The sequence below is a fragment of the Perca flavescens genome, chromosome 14 (assembly GCF_004354835.1).
Source record: "Perca flavescens isolate YP-PL-M2 chromosome 14, PFLA_1.0, whole genome shotgun sequence".
Taxonomy (NCBI): Eukaryota; Metazoa; Chordata; class Actinopteri; order Perciformes; family Percidae; genus Perca; species Perca flavescens.
Window position 1 is genome coordinate 26,807,258 of NC_041344.1, and position 22,768 is coordinate 26,830,025.

The 22,768-nt window shown below is 40.8% G+C and overlaps 1 protein-coding gene across 5 annotated transcripts in view; it reads right to left on the reverse strand.

The window, feature by feature from the left end:
• The window catches only part of LOC114568149 (CMP-N-acetylneuraminate-beta-galactosamide-alpha-2,3-sialyltransferase 1), a 96,072-nt gene that overhangs the window by 13,229 nt on the left and 60,075 nt on the right, over nt 1–22,768 (reverse strand). For all 5 annotated transcript variants that reach the window (XM_028597566.1, XM_028597564.1, XM_028597565.1 and 2 more), the window contains 2 exons: nt 17,479–17,952; nt 14,344–14,537 (listed from right to left, as the gene is read on the reverse strand). In XM_028597566.1, coding sequence (XP_028453367.1) covers nt 14,344–14,537; nt 17,479–17,757 — 473 coding nt within the window. In that variant the 5' untranslated portion in view covers nt 17,758–17,952. The remainder of the gene's footprint in view (nt 1–14,343; nt 14,538–17,478; nt 17,953–22,768) is intronic.

Sequence of the window (22,768 nt, forward strand, 5' to 3'; positions counted from 1 at the left end):
GGCGGGAACATAGTTGGACAGTGGAAAGAAGTGACACAGAGAAGAGATATCATGAAGCTAACCTCCCACGTGACTAGCATCACCTGTATGGGCACTCCGGTCTGAGCAATTTCAGCCCCCTCATTACGGACTCTGAGATGACAGCTATATAACAACTTGACATTTTCAGCCTGAGCCTGTTAGGACTCAAAACAACCTCCAGTCAGGCCAGTCTATCTTACAACTGATGAGAAATGCTTTGCTATTTACTGCTGCAACATGTAAGATATAAGATTACGTATAAAATGTAGCCTCTTGGGTTAAAAATGCACCATGACCTTGCACATTTGGAAATAAATCTATAGCCTGCCTACTGTAAAAGACAGTCTTGGGCAAATAAAACCAATGAAACTAACAGGGATGCACCAATTGTGAAATTCTGGGCCAATACCAATGTTTAAAATAACAATTTAGTTGATGTAGATGTTTTTTTTGTATTGATTTTTTTATGTTGATTTTGTTATTATTTATTCCCCCTTTGTGCCAGGGAAACAAATACATCTTCATCATAAAAAAACTCAACTTTTATAAAGTTAATCAGCATTTCATTATCTTCAAATGAGCACAAATTCAATCATACAAATGCAACATTTAATATAACCTTTCAAAGGAAATAACTGCTTCAAAAGCCTTCTTTTAACAACCTTTTCAATGAGAAGATTTAACCAGTACTTGCATAGCCCAACAAAAACATTATTTTTGTAAAACATGAATTAAATGGAATTAAATGTAAAAGTGATTAGAAACATAAATAGGGCTATCTTTCACCTCTTGTGTTTTTCATACAGAATACAATGTTCTTTCCGGGTTAGGGTCTGCGTAGTATGGATTGACGACAGATCATTTACCGGATAATCGCCGGAAGATCCAGTGCCGGACGTCCCTCGCCTTGCAAAATTCTGTTCCGTTTCGGGAAACAACAACAAACTTTGAGCTAGTAAGCTACGCACAGAAAATTTTGATCGTGCAACAAGGCAGGACTGCTTTGTTTTTTTCGGGGAATGATTGTAAAGATTTACAAAGAATCTGTTTAAGGCATTTCCTCTCAAACAGGGACGTTTTGGGACTGATTGGCGGGGATTTGTGGACGAAGTACACACGGCGATACACTGGTTAGAGCAAATTACATATAACCATGTATCCAGCTAATTTATATAGCTCACGTTACTGTATTGTGTGAACAGTTAACTTCATTTAATATTTTATGTGGCATTTTCTTTTGGGTGGGTGCAAATGTTCCACCAAAACATTTTCCTTCCCAAGACTATTTTGCAGAGCCACCGTTAAAAATATCTAATCCAGTTGATGAACATTGATATGTTAACTAAATGAATCACCCTATTTAAAAATCCAACCTATATTAAATAAGCCTTTAAAAACAGGAGATACAGAGACATGATGCTGTCTTTTAATGCAACAGCTAACTGATGCAAAGCAACGAGCTGTGAAATGGTAGGAAGGCCAGTTAATCGCAGAGGAGAGAAGTGTCACCAGTAATAAAGCTGCAGCACCAGATGTGTCCGTGGTTATTATCGACACACAGCACTGATTATTATGACACTGCATCATTACTTGTATCATTCTGGGGAAAAAGGTACAGTACTCTACCGATAACGATGTGTCATTTTGCATTAACACCTCTACAAAACTCTCAGCACAGACCGATCGGTCCATTTTAAATCAGCGACGGAGGAGAAAGAGCAATTGGTATACTCTCCATTAACAAGTAATGTATAGTTTCTTCTGTCAAGTGTTCAGGGAAGTAAAGCCAGGTTTTGCCACTGCTGCATGTTGCCTTGTTCCTTTATATAGACTAAAACTGCAATGAACGGAGAAGTATTGGCAAGAGGTGTTATGGTGCAATATCTCAATAGAAAGGAACCATTTTTGACAGGACTACATTGGAAGATTTCTCTCTTAATGGTAGCTACAGCTTCTGGGAATTTAAGAATTACTCACCAAATTGATCCCTACCACCCAGAGAAGATGAAAAAGGACAGCTGTGAGGCCAGAGGAACACCCTGCCACATATCAAATACTATAATGTGAAGAATTCATCACTTCTGCAGCACATTCAGAGATATTTGGCTGTAACACATCATTACTTTAGGTTAGTCATTGCAGGTAGCATTAGTTTTCACACACACACAACAGGAAAACAACTATATACACTTTATTTTCTTCTTCTATTGTCTTTGTCCAAAAATGACCAAACTATATTTGACATTTTACACAACAGCTGAAAAAGGTAAGGCACTTCTCTATTGTCCAGTGTTGTAGTCGAGTCACCAACGGTTGAGTCTGAGTCCCCAGTGTTCGAGTCCAAGTCCTAGTCACCAAAGAACAGTCGCAGTCAAGTGTGAGTCAAGTCACCATTACCTTGGTTTGAGTCTGAGTCGAGTCACAAGTCCAGAGAATAGCGACTCAAGTTGGACTCCAGTCCGAGTCCAGGACTTGAGTACTCCATCACAGCCTATTACACATACAAGAAGTCAGAAACTCCATCCAACTCTGAGTCCTATTTCATTAATGCGCAAGTCCAATTTCAAAAATCCTCAAGTCCGAGTCCAAGACATCAGTGCGCCAGTCCGAAGTGAGTCACGAGTCCAGAGAATAGCGACTTGAGTCGGACTTGAGTCCGAGTCCAAGACTCCACACTGCTATTGTCATTCATCGAACAGTCTGTGGACATTTCTCGAACCTTTGAGCCACTTTTCGTGTTACTCAAAAGCTCCTCTTGAGATCTGTAGAAGACTCTTGTCATTACTCACTGCAGGGGTCAATGCTACAATAATGTAAGGGCCTGTAAAGGGCACTCAAGAAGGTTGTTAAGTGGATTCAGTGGGCTGCTCCTTCACTTAATCTTGTGGGGGCGTGCGGTGTCAACTGTTCTAAGGAGGTGAATATTTCAGATTGGTCTAATCAATATTCAACTTCTGCTCTAACTCCTCTCTTGGCACTGGAAATGGGTACCAGATGGACTTGAAATAAACCGGGGCAGATGTATTGAGCCTTTGAAAAGCCCATCTCACCGACAAGATGGTTTGCTCACGCACAGGAAACCGAGGCTTTTTTTAAACAAGGAATACACAAGCAGTCAGTAAAAACAGAATGTGAAATGAAAAATGCTTTTAAAATATTTAAGTGTAATGATTAGGATCAACATTGTGCGCTTAACAAACATAAGCTTATGTCAAGATTTGAATGTGGCCCTCTGTAATAAAAGATCTGTAGAATTATAAAGCTAAGAGGGTCCGTCACAACCTTCCAGGGAAAGAATTAAACCAGAGCAGATGGCTCATTCTCCGTAGAGGAGTGAAATTCCGAGTGGAGGTCCTTTTACTGATGACAGATATCTTGACAAGCAATTTGTAGCAGGGCTATGGAGGCTACAAGCATAAAGTGCCAGTACACTGAGCATCAATCAACTTCACTCAACGAAAGTGACTCTTAAAAGCTAAATTATACAAATAGGGGTATTTTAATTGTTTATTGCAGTTTAGTGTCATTCTTGCGTAACAGGCTGGCGTGGGCTTGATATTGCAGCACACCTGCCAGTGTGGATTATGGGCTGCTGAATTATTGATCGAACATTAGGCCTCAGTGCTTGGTTATTTACGGATAATATAAAAACGGTGTTCAAATTACAGGGGAGTCCTGGGCTCCCCCCAGTGTTTAGCGGGGCGTCTCGAAAAAAAGGGAAAAATGATCAACCATTATCACATAGCAGGTCCAATGCTGTAGTGAATGTTTAAGAAATAATTAAAATCCAATTTAACTCCTATGTCCTGTCATCTGTAGTTTTGAATGTGTGCTGCCACTGCGAGCACCGATAACCTTACTGCTCCCAACCACACACACACACACCTTGTCGGCCACAAAAACTACATTTTTGAAGAGATACACCCTCCAGTAAGAATCATTACACGGTAGTAGTTGTGAAGAAACGGGTTCAAATTTCTCATTTCAACACAGCCTCTTCCCCTCCCTCCCCTCCTGAAGCTGCCCATGTGTCTGACACATTTTAATGACTGATATCACTCGCACCACGCAAGAGACACCTTCTCAATGCCACGGAGTAATTCTAACACTGATATAAAAAATATGTGAGGGAAAGGTTGCCAATTTCTCAAGTAATGGAGATTCTACTCCCAGGGCTTGCAACGTGCTAGTTAGCTTAACATGTTGTTAGCTGGTTGTTGATGGCTAGCAACAGCTAGCAGTGTTGAGTGTGTGTGTGTGTGGGCAGGGTTGGGTCCAAAATTCCATACTAACATGCTATTTAGAAGGCTAAAACAGTATGTGAGATTTTTTTAGTATGTCCAAAACTTTAGTAAATAAACCAATTCTACGCAAAGAAAGAACTATGTGATTTAGGAGAAGTTGAGAATGAATCACATTTCCTTTTGTGTTGTCCTTATTTTGATGAGTTGTGACATGCGACCGGCGCACGGACCCTTTTTTCTGCCATCAAACTAGCAAAAGTGGATTTGTACACGCCCTAAACACACCTGCGCCAGGTGCTTCACGCCGTGTGCTTAGATTGTTAAAATAGGACCCTTAATCTCTAAAATGTCTTTGATCAAACATATCTGTGCAGTTGTCTGAGGACTGTCTCTTTTTCTTCCTCTTGAAAAGTGAGACTGTGATGCTGATTAATGATTAATGGCATCTTTAATGTCAAGGCTGTTTACCTGCCAGCAGGCTGTTGGACATTTTGTCTAATTATTATTCATATGTCCTCAAAATGCTCAAGCCAAGAACCATGGAATTCCACACCACAGCCCTTGTGCTTCAAGGTGCAGCCAGATCACGCAGCATGTAATAGCCATCCAACACTTAAAAGGTCAGTGGTATTTTAGTACCGTCTCGTTTCTTCACATTCTCACCAGTTCGCTGCTCTCCTTTGTAAGCCTAGGTGTGCGCAAATTGTCAAATGGCCTATGCAGTTCCAGCTGACTAATAATCATGATGAGTAATGAACACTGTGTGTACATTTTGATCAGATAGGTGAAGCAGCGGGGCCAGAATGAGGCAACAGCACCAGTTGAGATGAAGGCACAGAGTCTCAGGTGGGGTTTTAAAGCGTGAGGCTTTCTAATTAGCAGGGCGAACACTAAACTTGCAATTTGGCACTCAAGGTTGTTTTACTCTGCTTGCTGGCTATAGACGGCTTGCAGTTGTCCTGAAACCACAGCTGACATCCACATGGTTTCTAAGTGTGGACTGATTAAATACCAGCAGCCCTCTGCAGACCAAAGAAACCTATGTCTTGTAGGTAAATAGCACGATGTTGCAATCGATTCTTGATCTAATGGTTAGGAGATGGAAGAGTAAACCCAATGCTGTTTCATTAAAAGTTGAATGCATAGCTCCTTGCCAGACTGTCAAGTAAAATAGCCAACAAAAATGAATGTTCTTTATTGACTAGTCTGGATCAGCGGAAGTACTGTACATTTCCAGGATAGAGGGATGGAACTCCCGACCTTCCGATTGGTAGACGTTTGCTCCCCCTGAGCCAGAGTCGCCTACTAGTGATCCCCCATGGAAATCACTTAGAGTAGAGGCAATGGCAGACTGAAGATAGAAATGGAGCGTAACAAGTTGACCATTCTGTCTGATATCAGGCAATAATTTCGAAGCAATGGGCTCTTTGGAACAGTGGGCTTTTGTTTTCAGGAATAACGGTTTGTCGGACTAATGGGCTTTCGGTCTAATGGGACAATTTTCAAATAATGGCCTGTCGGACCAATGGGCAGTCCCCGCCGTAGCGACGCAGCATGTGCCTCCTGAAGAATGGGACTTCACATCAGGGCTGTGGCGGCTGCCGAGACACCACATGGAGATTGGGATTGGCTGCTTGGGCCTTGTCCAACAACTTTCAAATGCTGTTGCAGATTGTTGGTAGCAAAGACAACATCAAGCAGGTTGAAGAAAGGCTCAGTTACCTTCTCCTTTTCAGTAACACACATTTAACAAAGCTATTTCCACTGCAAACCTGCTCGCAGAGACTCTCCAGGAATAAATTAATAGAAATGTGTAGTAGTCTACCAGCAGTCAGACAAATTGTGTGGAATATTATTAGAGCAAAATATGGCCTGATCACATAAGATGTGTCTCGTGATCAATAAATCTAAATTTACGGCATGGGTATAAATGACTAGACCTCGGTTAACCAATGGCATCAAGTATAAATCCAGCTTGTCTGTCTGCATGCTCCTCTACTTCATTATACCTGCCTGACTTTGCACACATTTAAAATCACTGCAATTAAAAAAAAAAAAAAAAAAGTAATGTCCTGCAGAAGGAGTCATTCACTGCCATACATTTTGAAAGGGTTTGTATTATTTGATAGAGCAGCTGAAAAAGGAGAGGAAATGGGGGGGGAAAGCAGGGGTGCATCTACCATAGGGTGGCATAGGGTGGCAAATGCCACCCTAAAAGAAAGCCTTGCCACCCCTGCTGCCACCCCAGTTGGCAGCAACAAATTAAAAGTTACGGCCAATTTGACAATTTACGAGCGCAAATCTCCAATGTCCGACTGCAGTCAGTCAAAAACTGTTCCCCAAAAACTTCCCCTCTCACACATCTGCCACTCATCACCTGTGTCTTACCTTAATGCCTGTCCCTGTGATAATGCCCCTTACTTCTATCACACTTCTATCTCCTGTTAAGTGAGATCACATTGTATGGTCACTTATTCCTAATATACTTCTATCATACTTCTATATCCTATTAAGTGAGATCACATTGTATGGTCGCCTCAAATGCAGGACATTGATCGCATGAGATTAAGTTTGTCTGTATGAGTTTGTAAATGGCAGCCTGGTGCCCTTTTGTAGTGTGTACATACTATTTCTCATCAAACTGTGATAACTGTGATTAAATTCAGTATATATACGTCTGCCATATGTTGCCACCCCTCAAACATTCCTGCCCCCCTCTCGCCACCCCATAAATATTTTTCTAGATCCGACCCTGGGGGAAAGTGAGAGGAGATGACATTCAGCAAAGGGCTGCAAAGGTGGATTCGAACCTGAGCCGCACATTCTAAAGCTTATAAATAATACACATCACATTTGAGACAAAAGACTACATAAATAACATACAAATAAAAATGAAGATGTGAGTCACCTGACAATGCTCTGCAGTTAAAATTGGCAGGCATTCAAATTCATGTCACAAAATGGACATTTGATGGATGCTCTTGAATTTCTTACAGTGCCCCAGTGACACTCATTTGTAGCGTGGGTAGCCCAAGTGGCAATCGAGCCCCAGGACTCCATTGTTCTTCGTGTCAAACTAACAAAAAGCTTCCCTGAGCAAATGGACGGGATTGATTACAGAGTGGAAGGAGCACACGTGAATACAAAGTCTTGACTGGAACATTTTTAGTAATGACGGATCTTTGAAGTACTACTCTCGCTGTGCTATAATCATAACAATAAGGACGAATAATGCAAAAAACAAGCTTTCAATAGACAAACACTGTTCACGCTTTAGGGGACTGATTAGAAACACAAAGAGCAGCTCAGTAGTCAGTAGAGGTTGTTGATGGGTAAGAGGCACTTGGTAAGGAGCGTTCTGGTCAGTCGTGAGCCCTCAGGAGCATATCATTATGGTAATAACAACGCTCTCACAGAGAAAGTACAAAAAAAAAAAAAAAAAAGTGTATTCTCTCAATCTTTTTTACCGATTTTAAAAAGGTCATTACTAGTTACGAGGCAAATTCAGGAGACAGCTAAAGCCAGAAAGCTCCTCTATTAGTTGTGTGAAAATCACGGTTTTAAAGCCAATTTTGAAACGGGGATTTGGAGTCACAAATGTGACATGCCTACCTATTACATCTCCTGGCTTTGCGATTCATCTTAATGAAGTTATTTGCAAGGGCTTACATCATAGTGTAGAATATAAGCTTGACTGATCCTCAATTCAGCGGAGTAAATATGAATGATGAGACAATCACACATCCAACACAGCCTACTTCTTCTCAAATAAAGTATGCTGGCGTGCCACAGACAGAGCGCAGAGAAATACTGAGAGAATGTGATTGCATATGATCTTATTGCCCTACGTTCAAAAGAGATGTGAGTGATTAAACAAGACTCATCCTCATTTGTCTGGATTTAGAGGGACCAGCGTTTCATAAAAAATGTATCCTAGACATTTCATAAAAATGTATTCTAGACAGAGCGCTGCCCTCAAGCATGTTGCCCGAGCTTTGTGAAATATGTATTCCACACCTTAGTGTTCCACTGCTTGTTTCGGCGTAGCTAGGGGTGACCTTTTGGCTCAGCACAATGGCTGCTGACCAAGCATGACTCCAAATGTGATTCTCAGGCCAGAATAAATAAAAAAAAATAGAAAACTGCACATTTCAATAGCACGCTCTTGCAGGAAAGTATTCTGCTAATGGCAAAGAATAACTCTTTGTCTCCTGCCATCCAATAATTGAATTGGTAGACAATGCCATGCCGCTGTCGCAGCGGGGACTGCTAAAGAAGATAAGTGCAGTAATGTGGTTTCATACAGAGGCAACATGTCACAGCAGGTTTGACAAAGCCAGGATGTGACAAATTAAGAGCCATGCAAGAATACCGCGTGAAATTTGCTTTCGGATATTTAAGCGGCGCTCCGGTTACTCTCTTCATAAGATCTTCGTGTCAGACACATCATCGTGAAGCCCATTTGCCATCAATCTTAAACAGAGTCCTCTTTCACCTAGAAAATCGGTTCCCACTACTGTATGCAGTGTTAACTTGCCACCTGATTTTGATGTAGAATGTAGTTGCCATTTTATTTGAGCATGCAAACTCTGAGTGTAAAATCAATTCGCGGTGCCCTTTAAACTATGCCCTAGTGCCCTTTAAAAATCCCACAATGGAAACGGTTTGCAAGATTGAATGTTAACACTAGAAAATGGGGAAAGTACTTTCTGGAGGGCTCCCGAAGAAGCCATGTACTGTGAAAAGTCTTATTATTTGATCACGTATTTATATTTGGTTAACTGTTGTTAGTAGTTGTTACAGTTTTGTTATTATGTTATTGTATTGAATATTATGGTTATTATTTCATACATTTTTGTCCAAGGAAGTGGTTCTGACAAGTGGGGAGTTTCGGGGTAAATTATAGAGTGGGTTCTAGACCTACTCTATCAGTAAAGTGTCCTGAGATAGCATCTGTTACGATTTGACACTCAGGGGCGTTGGACTGGGGGGGGGGAAAGGGGACTGAGTACCCAGGGACCTCATGTGAGGAGGGCCCAAAATGATGCTGGAATGAAAAGTTGTGGATGCGGGGAGGGGCCCATAGAAAATGCCTTTCTACAGGGTCCAGAATTTTGTGCTACGCCCCTGTTGACACTAGACGTTGCTTGGCCGTTGCATTCCCTCCTACTCATTTCCTGGTTCTCCTTCTCCATATTGATTGATTGATTGATTGATTGATTGATTGATTGATTGATTTCTGGATCAAGATGATAAAAGAGTAATCCAAAAGGATAACATGCTAAAGTAAAATACTTGTTTCCAGCACGGTCCTTGGTGTTACAAACAAACCAGACTAAAAAGACATACAATATGAGGTCGGGGGTAAAATTTAAAAAAACATCACGTAAAAACAAACTAAATAAAAAATAAAAATGCTCTAAAAACTCTCCAATTTATCAATAAATATTCACCTTGTTCCATAAAAGTTGCTTGACCGGTGTTTTAAAAATCCCTTGATGTGTGACAGGAGAATGATAGGAATTTTGTAGTAGTAGGCAAACTATTCCATGCCTTGATACCAGTGGAAAAGAAATAATTTTTAGTTGCATTAGTAGCTCTAAGAACTTTGCAAGAACGGATGCTGGCCCTAGTATTATGACTATGCTGCGTGTGGACCATGGTTACATAAGAGCATAAATATTTGGGGGCATGACCATTAACAATGTTAAACATATGGTTCAGCTTAAGTTGTTCTACTCTTAGATGTACAGGTAGTAGACCAGCTCTTGTAAACTCCTCCCTACTTATATGAGTACGGGGGGGTGCTTTTAATACGTACCGAATAACATAGTTTTGACGTAATGACGTAATGTAATGACGTGACATAAACATAAAATCAAGGAGAGGGTTAACTTTTCCTGCTCCACCGTGGTCAGAAAGCACAGCGGAGACACTTTGTTTCTCTCACTATGCCGCTAGAGTCGCTACTCGCCCCAGAGCTAATCGCAGTCACTCTCCCATTCGCTCTACCACACACTCCCCACGCACACACACATGCCGGCCCCGCTATTCTCTTAAAGAGACGCACACACCAACGCACAAGTATAAACTTCAGGCCTCCGCAGAAGTATAAATCAAGATATACGCGTCTAAATCAAGAGATTATTTTGGTGGTGCAGATTTTTATTTTATTTTTTACGAATCAGGACGATACAATGTGGGATTCCATAAGAAGCTAGTTGAATAAGACTTTCAACATTTCACATTATTTGTTCTCAAAGGTTACTTATTCAGTTTGTCTCATTTTCATTCGGAAAAAAAAGGCTGTCAACGAATATTTTTCATTATAGTTCTCCCAACCAAAATGAGTGCTGACTATCTGTTTACATTGTTAAAATGTGGTTCTATTAGAGATGCAGGCAGACATGGAAATATTGCCACACAAGAGCAGTCACTCACATAGTTATTCCCTTTGTTGTTTTTGTCTGTTCCATCAAGTTGCATTATTTAATTCAAATTTGTTTCTGCTGTATTATTCATGCTATATTTTCACACAATTACAGTTTTTGTTATGCCCCTCACCTTTAAGTTGCACTTTCCATTAGACTTAATTGAACACAATGCGAGACAAGCGTCTACCGGGCCAGTTTTGTTTGTCGTTTTGGTCCAAATTGTTGTTCTTTATTGCCACAGTGTGTCCGAGCTACAGGAGAGATGAAGTGCGATTCCACTTTCTCTGTGTCTTCAACTCCTTACAGTTAGCTGTCTTTCCACATTTGCTATATAAAAGCATCGACTTTGTGTCCGAATGTTCTTTTTATCTGCAATCAAATACAAAGTGGAAATGGTTATGGTGTGTTCTTTTCCCCTAAGTTTCCCTACTATAAGATGCCAAAAAAAAAAAAAATGCCATTGTGTGCATCAATTGGTATGTTCTCAAAGAACAAAAACATAATCCACATCTGATTTTCACGATGACTTATTAGTGCTTCAAACAACATATCCGTACAAAAAACAAAATCATGATTCAAAAATCCATCAAGCTTATTTTTGTCAGGCGGATGTGCAAAGTCTCTTTTCATGACTATCAAATCTAATTTGCCATTGCAATCTGCTGAGCAAACAAGAGGCTTTAGTCGATACGCCAATGCATTTAATATTCATAATGGTCTAAAAAGGAGGCTTTAGAGGATCTGGGCGGATTGCATTGTGGGTTTTTGAAAGACATTGGTCTCTGTTCACACTCACTGGACTGTGTTCCCGTATCATTTCTGAGCTGATATCCTATCAATGTCATTGATTTGATAAATTCTGTTTAAAAATGAGTATTATGTACGGTTGCTCATAAGCATCTTCAATAACCATTCTGCGCAGGAACAATCTTAGGATACTGGTTGAATTTGTATTTCGTATATGTAACTGATTTTACATGAAAACCTTCCCTTGCCATTTTATTTGAGCATGCAGAGTGTAAAATCAATTCACGGTGCCCTTTAAACTATGCCCTAGTGCCCTTTAACTTCACACAATGGAAACGGGCTCCAGAAGAAGTAAGTAAACGATAGCAGATTGTAACATTATTCAAAATTGTTCTATAATATTCTAAGAGCAATTCAACGAAATTCCACTCCAATCTAACAGTGAAAACACACCGGGCGCGAAATAGCCTATAATCGCCTATAGCCCGCAAAGCGTAGATACGTGCCTGATGGTGCGCCTGGCCATTCATACCGGTCACAAAAAGACCCTTCTCCTCTCGGCTTTCTCTTGCTCTCTGTCTCCAAAAGAAAACTGTGGTAATTGTAGCCTGCGGCTATACGCGACGGCCAGGCCCGTATTAAGACAATGCGGTGGCCCTGGGCACTATACCTCAAAGCCCCACCCCCCTCCCCACACCACCCCTTCCCATCCACCACCCCTTTACCCGTACTGTCCTCCTGTCAAAAATATCAGACATAATCGTGGGGAACTCAACTCTGCCAGACTGGGGAGGAAGAGTGATAGTGGTCATGTAATATTAATTTATATAGAATTTATTATTATTATTATTATTGTGAAATTAGTGTTCATAAATGAGTAATGTATGGTCTTTCAACAAATTCAAGTGAATAATATAACAATTTAGGAAAAATATTGTTAAAGCTTGTGTCATGTGGTGCCCCCCCAAACTGGCTGTGACTGGTTGGTGCCCCTGGGCACTGGCCCACTTGCCCTTATGGATAATCCGGGCATGGCGACGGCTATAAGCGACGGCTATACGCACCGGCTCTACGCATCGGCTTACCCTGTGAGTTTTCACTGTAATTTGCCTATTCGGCCGCTGCAGATCAGTATTAATTTTGACAAAACCTGCAAGGCTCAGATGTGTGACTTGTCCAGCGTGGAGAAATTGCATGGACATTGACCTGAAGCCTAAGTGAGAATTTTCGTTTACCCTCTGACATCCAAATTAGCTTCCTTTTATTATAAAAGCCAACAGTTCTGCAGCAGAGAGCACACCCACAACCCCTCCAGAAAATCCCCTTGTTGTGTTTTCAATCTTTCAATCCGATTCATTCTCGGCAGAACTGCAATCGCTGTGACCGATTACAGGGAGCGACAAAACTCCTCTCGTTCCCTGTCGCCTTAAGGCACTGGATGAACATTTGAGCACTCACACTCAATTGTTTTCATCTGCTGCATCGTTTAGATCATTTTCTATAGAATTTTGTCGAGTGCATAACAAGGATGCGTGAAGTAAAGTCTCCAACCACACCTCTGGGCTGAGTGCATGCTGGGACGTGACAGAAATAAATTACAGAGAGAGAGAGAGAGAGAGAGAGAGAGAGAGAGAGAGAGGGACATTACACAGTTAATGAAAGAAAGCTTTTCCAGTGTTCGTCTGCCACTCACTTAACTGATTATGAAACAAAACTAAACCCATGAGATGGATATGTGGCAGCTGACTTGATCGCATATTTGCTTTAGAACTGATCAGTGCTGCAGGAGATGGACAAAATAAAAACACCAAAACTAAAACTTATGAGTGAACCACATGAAACAGATCATAGTTAGTCCAGATAGTTGAAGCTCAGTATTGGGTAGCCTAGTGGTTAAAGGTGCCGTAGGTGGGATAGCGAAGAATCAAGACTTAGCCAAAAAATGTGAACATCGACAATTTCTCAGTCCCTCCCCCCTTTTCCGCTAAAGCCCAAAACGGTCTCCTAAGCCCCTCCCCCCACAAGGGAGAATGAATGCGTGTGCATGAGCAGTGATTGACACGCAGTTAGACACCCCCCCCCACGACCCTGATTGGTGCATCTGCACAGGGAGCGGTGGATTTTTACAAATCGCACTACAGGCTGTAGGTGGTACCAGAGGAGCAGGATTTTTTTTTTTTTAAATGACCTGCTTCATGTAGCTCTACTGGAACATAGGGTCAGTTTCAGCAAATACGACAGAAAGTTAGTTTTATAAGTTATTTTTACCTACTGCACCTTTAAGATGCATACACAAACGTCAGGAGCCATTGTCGCATGTCATTTCCCCTCTTTCTCTCCGTTCTCATTTTCTGTTCTCACCTCTCTTCTTTCCACCCTTGAATGACAAAAAAAATGCCACAAAAAGTACTAAAGAATATGTTAATTAACTAAAGCCAAAAAACTGCTATAAATGTATCTTTTTAAATGTAAATATTTGCTGTTTTTTTTTTACAATCTTCTATGACGGTAACTGAATATCAATGGGTTTAGGTGTGTTGGTTGGGCTGTAGGGAACTGTGATTGGCATATATACTGTACATCTGACTTGGATTTGAATTTGATTTCCTTGTTTCACCTCCGAAAAAAAAAAGTGGTTTAGACTTTAGGGATTTGCTTGTTTTGATCACCTTTCTTGCTAGCTTTCTGGGCCTGTCTCAGCAAAGTTACTGTATGTACTGTTACTGTACTGTTCAGCATTTACTTTGGTGGGAAAGAAGTCATCATAACGGATACAAATTTGGCTAAAGTTACAAAAATAAGACCCAAGATCTAAATGATCCTTTAAAACAAAAATGCAGTTAAAGCATGTTTTATGTCATAGTAAATCGACACCCCAGACTGAAGTGCTAACTGACCTTATGATGAAATCACTGGAGTCAATGAGGTCGCCGTACTGGGCCCCCTTCAGGTTCCCAGAGTTCCCCACCACGGCGCAGGTCCTGCAGCGCTCGGGGCTGGCGTCCACGTAGAGCACCTCATCAGGGATCACTTGGAACAGCTCCTCCACCACTTCACTGAAGTTGGCTGGGTGACTCTCTGACTGCAGCCACTGGTGACACAGCAGCAGAGAGAGACCTCAGAGAGAGACCTCAGAGAGAGCGAGAGAGAGAGAGACGCAGCTCCAGGGCCACTTTAAGTTGAAGTGATTGAACAAGGGCAGCGGAGCTCGAGACACCGAGCACATTTCTGAAATAACCTGGGGGCGGCTTAGCTTCGTCTGCGGGGGCTCTTTTGGCCCGGGCCTTCTTCTGGTGGCTTTGAACTCCGAGAGACAGCAAATAAATGCAGGAATGTGTGTGCACCGTACACTGTTATATATTGTGCTGTGGCCAATGGAAACACTGAACAGATACAGAATGTTCTGCAATCTCTCATGAGGTAAAATGTATTGAACTATATCTTTCAATCATAGTAATTATTATTATTACACAACATTTATTGGACATATTTTCTGCCTAATGCAAAACTGTCACTTGAGGAAATGACATTTAGCCGTGACATGTAAGCTTTAACGTCTCATTGGAGGAAAGAGCCCGGGTACACCTGGAGGTCACGCAGCCCCAACCATCTGGCCGGGCTACAGTTGATATCTGACATTTGCCTCATCAAGTTCCCTGCGAGAAGCATTTCCTGAAATGAGTAGTGACAGGAGGCAACCTTGCAGTAATTTTTCTATTCTTGGCTCTAATTGGACATGGTGTGAGGTCACTGTGGGAATGCCTAAGGCGCTAGATGCCTTCCAGACAAAGGTAAGGTAATTGTGGGACATAAATTTTGTGAATAGGCTTTTTTAATTTAGAGAGCTGTACTGAGATATATATATATATATATATATATACATATACATATATATATACATATACATACATACATATATATATACATACATACATACATATACATACATACATACATACATACATACATACATACATGAATGCTACAGTGAGTTGTTAAAACCTTTTTTTTAGTAAACTCTGTGTACACAAACAATGTTCTCTATGTTGGAGTTCATGTGTAGAGCCCCTGGTCATACTTCGAGCAAAGTTTCATGTTGTGTCGAGCCTTCTTAGGGTTTTAAAAATAGCGATTTTGAGGCTAGCATAAAAGTGCCCCTAGCACTCCCATTCAAAAGGCCATTTGACTGAAAACGATAATATGGTGAATCTTAAAAGTGGCGTTTCTGTCCTAATTATGCTTTTAAACGAAAGGTTGACTCGGGTATATTCACAAAAAGACCCTAGGTTGCATTTTGGCGAGAGTTACGCTTTAAATGAATGAGAAAATGTGTCCAAACTTTTGACTGGTACTGTATATAGGTTTGATATAATGAAATTAAGGCCAGTATGTAATTGGTTATATAGCTGACATGAATTTGAATTTACAAGAAAGTGGATTTAAACAAGGAATTCTCCAGCAATTGTCTATTAATCCTGGTTTCATTTTTATTTTATGCTTGGTATGATCCCTGTGGATGACTGGCCAACAGTAGGTGGCATTACATCCAGTAAGATATTTCCAGTGGAGCGCGTTTAATATGAGGAAATGTTGTAGCTCCACTAACAGGAAATACCAGGTTTTTGTGTCAGTCACTTGGAATCCAAGGATTTTCCCCCGGGAGCAGCCATTTAACGCTGACACTGGGCAATCACACAGGTGACAAAATCCATCACGGAAGAAGTGGAGATACCAATTTGTCCACTGACTGCAGTGTCAGGTAGTAGTGTACAAGTCAAAACAAGATTAGAGTTTATAGATAGAAATGAGTCTGGACCTGGATATTTGCTTGATATACATTTTCTAACTTCAATAACTTGCAAAGGAAAGGCTGAAAATGCAACCAACACATTCTCACACCCCTCACATCACATAAGGATGCTTGGTCAGGACCCCTTGATGTCACATTTTAACGCTCTGGGTACCCCTTTAGTGTAATTTTTCAACGTGCAGGCTAGTCAGATTGACTTTTTCTTTGGTTAGGTTTAAGAAAAGAGTGCGTTTGTTTGTTACTAAATTGTGACATTTAGTACCTTACAAACGTAAGTTTAAATAAGTCAATGTTGACCTTTGGTTTCACACGGGACACAATCAGCGGTCTCCTGGGTGAAAGTCCGGTGTGTGTTGGACCCAACCATCTACTCTGACCATGGATGTATTATATTAACTGGACCCCTTAATAGTCATACAGTTGGGAATAACTGTAGTTAAAGCAATATCCATGAACATGTATCCATGTTTTACAGGAATGATGCCGATTGCAGAGTAAATGGTTATATTATGGTATCACTTATACATATACACCTACACATCAAATATGATATATCGCTCTTTGTCTATAGATGTGGCAAAGATGGTGAGAGTAAACAACAATTTCAGTATCCACCATCTTACTTGTTACATGTGAACAAACTGTGCGTGGGAGTTTGCTTCACAACTTGATCCTGGTGAAGATCCCTTGGATTTGAAACAATCAATGTGGCAAAAACAAACACTTGTGTGTGCTCTAAGAAGCTGAATGTGCATGCTTTTTTGGTTTTGGTTTATTTTCAATCCTTTGTAGCAGATATTTTCAACGGGAGGGTCCTCAGAGTTAGTGCAAGGGGGCCGTCAAATTAGGTTTAAATTAGTTTTGAAAGTTTCTTTTTTTCAAAAATTTAAATATGTCTCAAAAGATACATTAAATGAACCTAACATTTTAATAGAAAAGATAAATTTGCCTATTTGTGAAAAAAAAAAACTAAAAACATTTTGAAGCAACACATTGAAGATAAGCTTACTGTAGGTAGGGTTAAGCTTAAGTATTCACCGCCATTCATTTTCCTCCATCCGGACCAGTTTAATGCAACTACGTTTTATACAGTACATGGAGTAGGGGGTCCCTACTCAGTCTCTCTTTCAGCTAAGGGGTTCTTGGCCTAAAAAAAACATTGAAGACCCCTGCTCTGTAGGATAGCAACACAAATCCCCTGAACACATCCCCTGAGTCTTACCTGCCACCATTTAAAGGTTTCATCAGAGAGCATGCAGTTCTCCCTGGTCATCAGAGGGTGGACGGACTGATTGAAGCGCTCCGCAAACCAGGGATCGTCCTCCTGCTCCGTCATGCACTGCTGACAGGCACATAGCCCTTTGGGGAGAAAGAACTTGAAGAAATAGAGCGAGGGGTCCTGGAAAGTGTAACTGAACAGGAATGTTGTAAATGTAATGACGCAAAACAGCAGAGCAAAAGTCCTGATTTTCCTCCGCCTGGGTAGTAGTAGTAGAGACATGTTACAGTCAAAACCAGTTGGGCTCCAAGATATCACTGCTGTCCAATGAGCATTCCCTGTTGTTATTTTTCAGACAACACAGGATTGGTAAATCCACCAATTCTGTTCAGCTTGATGGCTCCTGGTTAATCAACGCTCAGACGTTGACACTGTGGGGTGAGTGACTGATGGCTCACCCAGTCTTTAATGATCCACCTAGAAGGCAAATAAAAAGACACTTTTGTGACACACACACACACACACACACACATATACACACACTCAGGGGAAAAACAGCCTGTGGGGCTCTAATACTGTTTAACTTTAAATACACAAGGGAGTGTAAATTCTGCACTTTGCAGTATTCTTGTTACATTTTTCTTAAATTTTATAGCACTAACCACTTCCAAGATGACAACATCACACTCCAAGATGACAACATCAAACTACTATTTTCTGTGCATGACTGCGTGTTTCATTTGCAGTGCTTTGTTTATTGCATCTTTTTTTTTTTTTTTCTTCTTTTCAATACTGCCAAATTACACAGGATGTGTCGTAATCTCTTGGGCAACAACCTCTTCCCCAGCCCACTGTTCAGGACACGTCAATAACTACAAAGAGCTATTGTTAACGGAAATAAACTGAAAGTCCACATGCAGAAATCATCGACTGGATAATACCAGTCATTGATCCAGTGGCACATTCAAACATTCTAACTCCTTCTAACAAGTGTACATTAGGGAAGCTGTTTGCAGTCATGTTGATCTTTCTTTGATGCTCTCACCCAGTCTACCGCTTTGAATGCATCTAATTCAAATGTCCAAAGTTGTATTTATTTATTTTAAACACCAGTGGGTTATATAATTTAAACCGGTGATTGCTAACCTGGGGGGAAATATTGTGGAATAGCTTAACTAATGTGAATAAATAGACATTACAACAAAATTACAATAGAACTCCCTGATATTAAAGCGCCCATCTTATGCTCATTTTCAGGTTCATAACTGTATTTTAAGGTTGTACCAGAATACGTTTACATGGTTTAATTTTCAAAAAACACCATATTTTTGTTGTACTGCACAGCTCTCTCTCACTGCTGCAGATCCTCTTTTCACCTGGTTTCTGTTTTAGCTACAGAGTGAGACCTCTTTTCATCTTCTTCTTCTGTACTATCTTTGATTGCACTCACACATGCTCAGTAGCTTAGATGTAGATCATGTCAGCTAGCTAACTCTAGAGACAGTAAAAGAAAGCCCGTTTCTCCGACTTTGGTCAGTTACAAGACAGGATTAGCTGGGAGACTTCTAAATGAGGGCGCACATTTAAGTAGTTCTTTTGTAGATTATGGTGAACTTGTGTGCGTTGTAGCAGTGCTTTGCTATTGAGAACGACGTAGCATGCTAACGCTAACGCTACGAGCTAACGGTTGTGGTTAGCCAGCTCATTTCGGACTGTGACGTCACAGTCCGAGCCGATTTTGAACAGCTCACTAGGAGACTGAAGGCAGGACACATTCAGAAATCGTATCTCACTCAAAACAGCATGGATGGATTTTTTTCAAAGTTTGTATGTGTGTGGAAGCACCAGAGACACAAAAGAACACCCCAAATCCCAGAAAAAGTGATTTTTTCATAATATGGGCACTTTAAAAACTATAGAAAAGAATGTAAACATCTGGAAATATCACATTCTTGTAAAAGTAATCAATGAAACAGCCCAAATACTTTGACATGGACAAACACTTAAAATAGATAGCTAACATGGATAAATGGCTGATTTAGTTAGCTTACATGGTTAAAAGAGAAAGCATACTGTGAACGGTTTAACTAGTTAGCTAAAAAGTAATGGATAAATGGTTGAACTAGTTAGCTAAAAGTAATGGATAAATGGTTGAACTTTTTAGCTAAAAAATAATGGATAAATGGTTGAACTAGTTAGCTAAAAAGTAATGGATAAATGGTTAAACTAGTTAGCTAAAAAGTAATGGATAAATGGATGAAATAGTTTGCTAGAAGTAATGGATAAATGGTTGAAATAGTTAGCAAAAAATAATGGATACTGTAAAAAGGTTAAATTAGCTAAAAGAAACGGAATTCAAACTTGACCAAGCCAACCTAAACACTGACAGTTACATTGGATTACTTTAGATTACTGCAACAATATCCACTTTTGTATAATGAATGGTGGAAAATAACATCCAGTTTGCAATCATTTGAAATTAACACGTTATTTATTGAGTTCATCTGACAGGGCTGTAGGGATACATCTGACAAAAAGGGTTAGGAACCACTGGTCTTAACCATGTTCGAGCTACTACAGAGCATATATAGGCTACATTTAGTCAGTAACCTGCTGGTGACAAAATTCTCAGAATAAAATCGAGTAGGGGAATGTTGTTTTTCAGACTGACAAAGCAGGCGGACCTCCTGGGGTTTCATTTTCAACATGAAAAGGCCACCTCTGACTTTAAACAGGGCCCAGGTTTCATTTTGATTTGCAGCTGTGTTCAGGATTCCACAAATACTTCTATATTTAGCTAACGGCAGATCACAGACAGTATCCACGCTGGAGATAAAGTGCTATCATCGCCACACATGGGGAGAAATATATCTTGGAAATAAACACATTATTCCCGCCCTTTGCTCTCAACAATTTCTGAGTGAGCCCTCCATATAAAAGATTTGTGGGAAAGTCTATTACCACGAGAGAAAGGCTCTGGGTCTTTCCTGATTAGAAATTGATCAGGTCATTCAAATACCACCCTGGAGGGAAGCAAAGAGGATTGGGCTTAAGACTGAGAAAGACTACGCAGCAACACAGTTTGCCTGTTGATTTTCATTCCCCCTATTAAAGCAGAAAAACAAACTGTACAGTTTATATCAGCAGCACTGACACAGGCCAATGCACAGAAAGGCTTACAAGTGATCCCGTCTGCTGTGTGGAGCTCCGTAACTCACAGCACAGATTGCCGATTTGCATACAGCCCAAGGTTAGTTATTGTCTAAGGCAGCAAGTTTGACAAGGATACCTGGGGACACTTATAATGGACACTTCAATAAAAAGTCCCACTTCTATAAAGCAGGCTGTTGACTCCACTCACTGTGAAGCCCCTCTGCATCAAGGGTTCAGCTAGATCTGAGAGCAAGCAGAATATGTATTCTCAAACAGGTGGCAACTCCCCACTTTTGACAACACACGGGCCATCATCTTGTTCCCCTGACCTTGTCCGATTGAAGGCTGGCAACCCCGCGCTGATCAAAGTTTGCTGAGCTGAGACAGCAAAGCATCTGTTCACACTTCAGAGAGGAGAGAGAGAGGCGGTGGCAAGCAGCGGTGTGTGTGTGTATGTGTGTGTGCCGTGATTTTCACCCTAACCTTCAGTTCTGAGGAGTCATCAACTTCGCAGGGTGTAGTTAGAGCAAAGTGTTTTCACTTTGTGTCGCGCGGAAATTGTTTTTCTCCCCGGCTTACCTCCGCTACTTGTGAGCAGTTTTGAGAAATCAACATACTTGAGAATACGAAACAGACTTGAGAAAGGTCTCTCCGCTGAGAGCAGTGTTGTAGTACTCAAGTCTTGGTTTTAAGACCGGTCTCAAGACCACTTTTTGAAGGTCTCGTCTCGGAATCGACTGCATTTTTACTCTGTCTCGGATAAATAGGACTCAGGATTTTTTTTTTTTTTTTACATATTTTATTTTATTTTAAGACCGGTCAAGACCACAACTGCGGCGATTTATTGCCTAAATTGCCTGTGCGTTGTCTAATTTTTGTGTTAATCATTCCTGTGATTGGATGTAAAACTTCATGCTTCAAATGCAACCAATAACTTGACTCATTTCTAACTTGAAATTTGTTACTGTTAACCCCCTCTCCCTGCCCCCCTTAACACACACTCCCAAGAAAGTGAATCTTGGGAGACAGAAGAAGAAAATCTGGCTGTCTAGCACTGGTCTGGTCTTGGTCTCGCCCTGCCTTGTTCTTGGTCTTGGTCTTGACTTGGTCTCGCCCTGCCTTGGTCTTGGTCTTGACTCTGTCTCGCCATGCCTTGGTCTTGACTCTGTCTCGCCATGCCTTGGTCTTGGTCTTGACTCTGTCTCGCCATGCCTTGGTCTTGGTCTTGACTCTGTCTCGCCATGCCTTGGTCTTGGTCTTGACTCTGTCTCGCCATGCCTTGGTCTTGGTCTTGACTTGGTCTCAACCCCTCAAAGTCTTGACCTTGACTTGGTCTTGCCATGCCTTGTTCTTGGTCTTGGTTGAGAGCGTACGCTTGCCGAGTTGAACTGAGTTCTCTCCAAGTGGGAGTTAACTATAAGAAGTAACCTTGACACAGACACACACCTTATTACATAAGCATGATTGCAATTCAACATGTCCGCGTCATGTCACAATAAGCGCCCGAGTCATTTTACTTAAGCGTTACGATGGCTGCAGCACAAGGTGAAACAGAAAGACATTAAATGCACAACTTGTTATCAAGAACACTGAATATAGTATTATTGATATATTCATATTATTCATTTATTATATTGATGTTGTTGAAGATAATCTTCTCATGTTTGATCAGCCTATAAAAATTGTGTTGCAGCAAAAAGACTATGCACGAATAATAATCAGACCAGCTGTCACCCTTTCATTTAAATAGTCATTCATGGATGAATTCATGAATATCAAGCAAAATACTTTACATACAGCACGTGAGCAAATGAGGGTCACCGTTTAAAGCCTTTGCAAATCAAGGTTTGCGCACTGTTGTACTTTATGAAATAGGCTGCAAAATAAAAATAAATGAAAAGCCATTATATCAACAGACAGATGAAGCCAGCAATGTTACAGTGTTCAATGTTAGAAAAGGGCCTTAATGTGAAAACACAGCAGATTAATAGCCGGATTTCTAAATATGAACAATATTATGCCAAAGCTAGGAATAAAATCTGAATTTCTGCTGTCATCCACATTCAATATCTGCAACTGCACCAGGCGGGATGAATAAGAAGAGATGTTAAAAGGTAGCACAGATGAAATCCAGAAGGAT